We start from the raw sequence: 9088 nt of genomic DNA, 5'->3' as shown, positions 1-9088 counted from the left end.
ATTAAAATTCTAAAACTCTAAATAGTGAAATTAGTTTTTTGTTTTTGTTTTTTGTTTACTTCACTTCATGTTCGTTCGCTTGGACCGCAAAATATATTCCTTTCCCGCCGTAAAGACCCGGATCACCATTTTCAAAAAAGGTCTTGAATAATTCAAGAAGCATGCAAAATCAGAAAAAACGCAATATACGAAATACAAATATAAAAAATATTGATATATTCAATAACACAACAGAAAAAAAAAATAATCAAATAATGACATACGATAATCATTCGTCAATCTTGACATGTATACACTATGGATTTGTCTCATTGAACAAAGCTTTGGAGGCCTCTATAACTTCCTTCATAGTTCGTTCTGTGTGACTTTTAATAGTTTTCAGATGACTGTTCATCTTTCTCAGTTTATGAATGTTCTCATTACACCTCTTCATGGCTTCCGGTCCCTCCGTTCCCGCCAAATCGGCTTTCGTCACTTCCTTTCGCATATTATCTTCGTCATCCAGAAGAATTTTGGCGGAATTCTCTACTTCCGGTGCTCTTTCCAAAATTTTCTGTATATTTTTGTTGAATGAGTTAAATAGTTGTAAGCAGTCGAGGACTTGTTGTGGATTCGTTGTGCTGTTACGCATTACATCTTGGTTCTCGTACACAATCACAACGCTGTATTTCCGTCTCTCTACCGTTAATTTACAATTTCCTGCAAAGACAATCTTTTTATTAATTCATTAATTTTTTTTATTTAATTAACTTTTGGTTTGTTAATTGGCAAAACTTGTAAGCAATTACAAAGTTGCTCTGTTCTCTGTAGATATTAACCAAAAAGGAATGTCTGTGAAACATATTTGCCTTTAACCTTTGTATCTTATTTAGTAAACTCAAGTTTAGTTTTTCATATTCATGCAACTACTTTTACTTCCCTCTAAAATGTACTCAAACAAAAACACCGTGTCCGTCTGTTTGTCTGTGATTAATTTTCATTAGCCACTCGATGGGGATTGACTTCATTCTCTATTTTATGTTTATTTTGTTAGGTTTACGTATTTTAGAAGCAGCAAACAATAATTATCGGTCAGTTCCGGGGTAAAATACAGCGATGATATAATACCACACCGTCACGTACATGTCTGAAAGTCACCATTCTAATATTGATGTTTCCGCCCAATTTAAAAGATCATTAAATAAAAAGTATGAGGAAGAAATAGGTGATTTGTTAACTAATAATTTGATAAGTTAACTAATAATTTGATAGGTTAACTAATAAGGTGAAAGGTTAACTAATAAGGTGATAGGTTGACTAATAAGGTGATATGTTAACTGAAAAAGTGATAATTAACTGATAATATAATACCGGTAACGTGATAGGTTAACTAATAAGGTTAACTGATAAGGTGATAGGTTAACTAATAAGGTTAACTACTAAGGTGATGGGTTAACTGATAACATAAATTGCAAATTTAAATTGAATTTCTTAAAAAGGTTTCTCGTTTTATCGTATATTTAAATAAATTTGTCTCCATAAATTTGTACTGAGATCACAATTCAACCATGCCATCTTTTCTTTTTAATGAGAGTAAATGATTTTTTACTCTTGTTAAAAGTCGTGGCAAATTAAAGGTACTTCGGACTTAAACGAGAACTTTTTTTTGGTCAGATATACAGCCCTGCATAATTTTCCGGGAGTACTTTTTTGTACTTTTAATCTCTAAAATCAATATACTCGCCAAACCCACTGTTCAACGCTTTAACTTTCCATAAATTTGATACGGTCTTATCTCTTAATGTTTACGTTTATATTATAATTTGTGAAAACAAACACAGTATCAGAAATTAAAATCTTGTAATCTGATTTGCTTCGTGTTAAAAACTTAACGGGGAGAGGGTATTAGCATAAGAGTCGTGATATTTGTGAACGATAAAAAATGTACTGTTTTGTCTTATAATTCATAAAACAATTTTTTTTAAAAATGTAAGAATAACACTTATTTATTTCCATTACTTTTTTTGGTACAAGCAATAAATAAAGCAGAGAACAGCTCATTGAAATGCTATCTAGAAAACAATTATTATATATACAACATTTATACAGGTTGGTGCCATTTTTAGGGTATGCTTGCTGACCTTCCGGCGCAAGCACAAATCTTTGCCACCTTTAATATATAGCTTAGAAAAATCAGAGATTGTTAAGAATCCGACTTGAATTCATATTTGGTACTTTCACTAAGGCGCCTAAAACAAATCCTGTTTCATATTCCCCCCTCCCAACTGAACTGCATACATTTTCTTGGAAAAATCATTTTTAATTTGTCATTGAAAATTGATAATTTAAAATCATACTTGCTATATTCACATATAAACAACCTACATTAGTCCTCATATCATAGAATGGATTAATGTGATTGGTTAGATATGAAAAAAAAAACAATCAAGATTTGTAATTACCGAAAGACGTCACTACAATCAGCCAACAAATTGCCAGGCGCCCACGGTTGACTCAGGACCCCTGGCTGCGAGAATGATTTTTCAGTTGGTTTAAAGCTTTCAGAAAAAATGTAGATTTCACTGACTTGGAACGAACGTCAATATATATATTTTTTACATTATGTAAATTTATTCTTGGCTCCCTCTCAGCATTAGTACCAATGAGAGCCGTAGTCAGATTATATACTAACCAAATTCCTGTGTAAGTACAGTGTATAGCTACATATACACAATACAGGTATATGTCATCAGTCGTACTGTAGTCAGGTATACATACAGACAGTACAGGTATGTCATCAATCGTATTGTAGTCAGATTGTACTGTGTCAGTAACTATATGGGTCATTCTCAAAAAATGTCCAGATTTCAGTGATACAAGTTTTCTGGTAAATATCATAATAAAATAAAAACTTTTTTGTGCTCATGAACTTAACAATGATCTTTAATTCAGAGAACAGATTTAAAGTACGATTAAAAATTGATATAAATACTGAAAAAAATCCTTCAACATGAGATAAATTAAAGAAAATTGCTTGTGATTTCGCCGAGGGTGTATTTTCAACCCTCCTTATTGAGACAGTAAATATAATTTGGGAGTATAAAATACCTTTAATGTATTGTAAATACTTAACATTGTTTAAAAACATACTAAAAAGTGACTGAAAAAAGTAAGAATATAATTTTTTAAGCAATAAATGTTAAAAAAAAACTTTGTGATTTTCGCCGTGTCCTTGGAGTAACCAAGACATAAAAGTAATCTGTAACAGTTATTTTTCTTGAAGGAACTCTTTAGCATCAGCCGCCTTCTAAAGATATTGTACCCGCCAAAATATAAAAAGACACAAAACATGTTTGTTTCACCCCGTAGACACAATATTTGGTTTCAGTTGAGTTTGGTTGAGAGAGTAATTTATTTTTAGGTCCTTGGAGTTACTTAAATAATGTGAAGATAAATTAATATATAATGTTTGTGATGCATTGAGCGACTTTGAAGTGAAATACACATGATGTAGGAGCTGTGCTCTATCTTTTTAATGCAGCCATTGCTTTTATACTTGTAACTGTTGATGTAGTAATTCCCTGGCGTTACTGTCCATTTTGTTACTGTAGGAAAAGTTACTCGAAGGACGTATTTAATTACTCTATGGACAATCTGTACAGAAATTTCAATATTTACAATTTAAAAATAAAATATAATGTGTAAAGTTTATCGAAAATAGTATATCAATAATATTTGTATCATCTGATCATATGTTTTACATATAATATTTTATACATGCTACAAATTCATTCAGTAAATGATATGTGTAACACAAAGGACAAATTTGGTAACTCTATGGACATCAAAATGATGAAACATTTTCATAATTAATATACTCTTGTAGTTATTCTTGCTTCAGCGGTAGAGTAGAGAGAATTATTTATTTTTAGTAAATTGAAATATCAAAATTTCTTATGAAATACATCTTTACCCCTTTTTAACCCTATAATACTTAACTGTGGTAACATTATAGACAAATTCAGTTACACAAGGGACACGACAAGCATTTAAGATAGAAAAATGAAATAAAAATACCACGTATGAAGTCGTAGTTGTGTTCAATGTATAAAAGAAAACAATTGTGGGGAGATGGTACAATTTGAGTTACATTAAATATAATGAAAACCTTAAAAATGAGATGATTAAAGTGGTAACTCCAGGGAAGTATAGGAACACAAGGGAATAAAATAAAAATCCAGGTTTTATGATATATGACATTTTTTACTCTGAAACCTGTTGATTCTATGTTATGTTCTCTCGATGAAGATATTGGAAGGACGAAACATTTCAAAAGTTGCAAAAAGGAGACTTTTTTCATCACTATCAAAAGCGATATCAAAAGATTATATTTCAGAGGAACAATGCATCTGTCACCAATCATGAATTTTTGTTTGAATGTAGATGAAGATACTCTTAAATTCATGCAGATTTGTCTAATTGATTTTCCCCATAAAGGTTGGATATTGCTTATTGCTTGTAAACCTTACACTATAGAAGTATATGAAAACTTTTGGAATGAAGTCAAAGAGCTGAAGTAAGAGTTGACATTATAGTAGAGGCAGTACTTAATATTGATCTCTATCTTTCCCGGCATATCTTGAAATTTATTTCAAACAACAAATAGGCATTAAACAAAGGTATATTCTTTATGCAGCTGATCAACACTTAACATAAAATCGAATAATTTATGAAAGAGGAAGGGCAGACAAGAGTACATATGAAGAGAAACTAGAGCAACTAGAGTTCCTGGAAAAAAATGAATAAAAATACTGAAAACACTGAGACCCTGGAAAAGAAACCATATAAAATTGCTGAAACACTGGAAAAGAGACAATCAGAACTTCATGTATGATCAAAGCAGTAATTAATGAAAATAAAATAAAAAACTAAATTTGACCAAAAACTGTAAAAGATGAATGTTAGTACAACATAGGTGATGTTTTGGTTATAATCCGTCCTCCACATCCTGTAGGTAGGAAATATTAAATAGATAACCCAATGTGGAAGGAGGCTGCATGTAAAACAAAACAAATGAAATGAGATGTCCATTGTGTTGTCTTTTGTCTTTGGTGTTACAACATCTTTTTGGACATACACATACTTGTACATGTACTGATCAATGATTCTAGGCCCTAAGATAGTAATCCTGCATTATTCATGCATAACTTATTTTTATTTTTTGTTGATGTTTGCGTATCTTTATAATTGGACAATTATGTCTATGTTGTTACTTTTTAATCATTGGTGTTACTAGTCGGACTCTATATGTAAAAAGAAATGAAATCTCAAGCAATTTTTTTCTTAAAATCATATGCTTTCATTAACATCTATTAGATAATGCCATTGTTGTGCTTTTTGCGAGGGAAGGGGAAGAAATTTATTATTTATTCTTGAGGTTTGAACAAAACGTCTTTTGTGTTACTTTTATGTCCTTTGTGTTATGAATATGTCCTTGGTGTAACTCAACCATTTTTCCTGAATTTATTTTCTAAATCTTTCTACAATTTTATCAAAACTTGCTACATAATCCTGTTGTCTTCTATTACAAAGTATATTCACAAAGCCAGTGTTTCATGCTGAGGTAAAATGACATATGCTTAAGATATATATGTAAGAATAATCAAATTTTATAATTTTAACAACTTTCAGCTTCATGTCATCTGTAATTTCTTTCTTAAGAATCCTCAGTTTGTTTTGATAGAATATTTTTGATCAAGATGTTTAGATTATGATTCTAGAAACCTTAAATTTTTGTAATTTATTATTTTATTGCGATTTCTAAGTAAGTAACACCATGGACATTTATTGTTGGATGCACCTACTTAAAATGGATTTTATAGTAAATGTTGATAGAATTCTTAGTGTTTCAACATTTTTTACGCATCTCTGATGTTTCATTACTAACATAAAACTTTAAAGTATTTAGTTCTCAGGATTTATTTTCTCTAAATTCTCTTGATGGAATCTGGACAATTTTTGAGAATGACCCATATACACACAGTACAGATATGTCATCAGTCGTACTGTAGTCAGGTATACATACAGACAGTACAGGTATGTCATCAATCGTATTGTAGTCAGATTGTACTGTGTCAGTAACTATATACACACAGTACAGATATGTCATCAGTCGTACTGTAGTCATATATTAAACTATGTTAATATCTACGTACACACAGTACAGGTTTATGTCATCAGTAGTACTAAAGTCTGATTGTACTGGTATAGTATCTACATACACACAGTTCAGGTGTGTCATCAGTCGTACTGTAGTCAAGTTTCTAGTGTACTGTGTTATTATCTACATTCACACAGTACAGGTATGTAATCAGTCGTACTGTAGTCAGGTTACTAGTGTGCTGTGTTATTATCTTCATACACACAGTACAGGTATGTAATCAGTCGTACTGTAGTCAGGTTACTAGTGTACTGTGTTATTATCTACATACACACAGTACAGGTATGTAATCAGTCGTACTGTAGTCAGGTTACTAGTGTGCTGTGTTATTATCTTCATACACACAGTACAGGTGTGTCATCAGTCGTACTGTAGTCAGGTTACTGATGTACTGTTATTATCTTCATACACACAGTACAGGTGTGTAATCAGTCGTACTCAAGTCAAATTTCACCAGTCACATCGCTGTATATTAAGTATCTACTTTAACTATGTACATACACAGGGGCGGATCCAGCAATTTTTGAAAGGGGGGGGGTTCCAGGATTGCGTCCCTCTAACCCCCCCCCCCATACACACTCTCAAGCAATAATTCACACACACACACGTATTGAAAGATCTTATTTTGTGGTAAATAATATCTTTGTTCAATCCTTTTTTTTTTTGAAAAGGTACCCCAAGTCAGAATAAAAAACAAACTCATTTCAAAACATAATGAAACCTTATAAAATTAATGGATCTGCAGCATTTCCGAATTAGAGTAAAAAGAATTTTCTTTTAGAATTTGAAAAAAAAATTGGGGGGGGGGGGGGGGGGTAAGATCCGGGTGGGGTTTTAAAAAAGAGTTTTATGTTAGTTCCTTCAAAAGATATGATTAAAAAGGGTACATATATATAGCCAACACAGCCAAAGATCACGGGAATATCATATCAAATTCAACTTCGCATGTTACATATCACATATATAAGATACAGTGTATATAAAAATAAGTAGAATATTTTCTACCACTCGCTCATAAAAAGTAATAATGAAGGTGAATGGAGGAAACTAAATATGTGGGAGTCTATTCAATGCATAAGTTAGACGTATAAATATTTTTTCTCAGATAACGTTGTTTCTCTCTCTCTCTCTCTCTTTCTTTCTCCACTTGGCAAAAAATAAAGGGGGGGTTCCAACCCCCGGGACCCCCCCCCCCTCTGGATCCGCCAATGATACACACACCATAGTTATGTCATCTTTGTGTGTTTTTAAAAAAAAAAAAAGAAGCTGAACACGACTAATAAATAGGCATACGCCGTTTTCGATAATACTATCTAAGATATCAGCACCAGGGTATACTCTTCGCATTCATTACACCTGACTGCTTGATTGTAACACCTGACTGCTTGATTGTCACACCTGACTTCTTTATTGTCACACCTGACTGCTTTATTGTCACACCTGACTGCTTAATTGTCAAGGATTTCGGCTTGAAATAGCGACCCGTGTTCGTGGTGGTTAACTTGCATTACATTTATTTACATTATTGGTGTTAATCGTATTTATGTCTCTTCCTTTTTGGTTTTGTATACTGCACTGACCTGTGCAACTGTTGTCTGTTTCTTTGGTATCTTTCTTTCCTTCATTAGAAGAAGTACAGAGTTATTTTTTATCGCTACAGAGTGCTGTATAGCGAACGTCCGTCTACATCACTGATTACAATGAACAGTGACCAAGTGATCGGCTCTAAGTATAGGGGTCCTCAGATATAGCGAAAGTCCAGTCGAATATGGCGGACACATTCTCAAGTAAAGGGTTTTTAATACGATCTGCTTCTCTTGTGGGACGGAGCAGATCAAATACCCTTGACTTGGGAAGATGATTCCTTTTACGAATCGTGTTCAGCTATAATTACAATGCTTCTTTTCGCAAGACGTAAGATTCCAAGCTTTCTTTCGTTCTTTCCTAACATTTTCTTTCATTGACCGTCTTCGTGGATGCTGATTGGTTGAAAATAAAGTTTAAGGTTTATCAAACCATATGATCAAGACAGATTTGAGAAACCGTCGTGCAATCGAATTGCAGTAGGCGGTACTTATAACAGCACTTCTCTGACGATTTAATACATTTATACTCTAGTGTACCATGCTGCATGGTTTGAGCGAATACAACTGAAGCTGATACCCATTACCAAAAAATCTAATTAGAGGTTTTCAACTCTCAATAGCCCCAATTATGTAGTTTTTGATGTTCACCTCCTATATAGAAAGAATTTTTTATAGATCCCTGATGTTTATGACTGTAGAGTTTCTCTTTGAATAAATAGAACACAAATATTAAAATCTATTGACAACTATACGCATTTCGTGCCTCTTTAATTTATCTCCGCCTATCAAACAGACAGCTTTGACAAGGTTGGCCAGTGAGTGAGGGCATTGTTCAGAAAGCAAAAATAAACACCTCATTGAAATACACTACTGTAGTCAGATTATGCTTATTACACCTTTGTGTAAGTATCTACTTACACACGGTACAGGTATGTCATTAGTCGCACTGTAGTCAGATTATACTTACCACACCTCTGAGTTAGTATCTGCATACACCTTGAAAGTACAGGTATGCCATCTGTTTCAGCAGTAAAATGTGATTTGAAGTTGTTTAAGTTTTCTCTCATATTCTGAAACTGCTGGAATATTTCATCAAATACTTTTCCCTGATCCTGTGATAATATAAAATAAATCAAAATAACTTCGAATCTGAATAACTGTCATTGGATGAGAAGCATCTAAGTGAGCTTATCAAATTATCAAATAAAAAAGTTCTGTATTAATATCCATAGAAGCTTGTTCATGTCATCATGCATCCAAGAATTAAATACACAAACCTGAAAAGTCTTATTTAGCGAAGGAA

At 32.6% G+C, this 9088-nt stretch overlaps 1 protein-coding gene across 1 annotated transcript; it reads right to left on the bottom strand.

Annotated features, from left to right (window-relative positions):
• Window positions 1-201: 201 nt before the first annotated feature.
• Window positions 202-9080, bottom strand: LOC134245563 (uncharacterized; the record flags this gene model as incomplete). Its single annotated transcript, XM_062727844.1, has 3 exons — window positions 202-699; window positions 8753-8897; window positions 9063-9080. Coding segments are annotated over 3 exons (567 nt in total), but the record flags the coding sequence as incomplete, so codon positions are not given.
• Between the last annotated feature and the right edge of the window lie 8 nt (window positions 9081-9088).

This window comes from Saccostrea cucullata, unplaced genomic scaffold (genome assembly GCF_032062105.1).
Source record: "Saccostrea cucullata isolate Sc308-1 unplaced genomic scaffold, CSIRO_AGI_Scuc_v1 ctg13784, whole genome shotgun sequence".
Classification (NCBI taxonomy): Eukaryota; Metazoa; Mollusca; class Bivalvia; order Ostreida; family Ostreidae; genus Saccostrea; species Saccostrea cuccullata.
The sequence above is the reverse complement of the archived record's forward strand: the minus strand, read 5'-3'. Positions and strand labels throughout refer to the sequence as shown.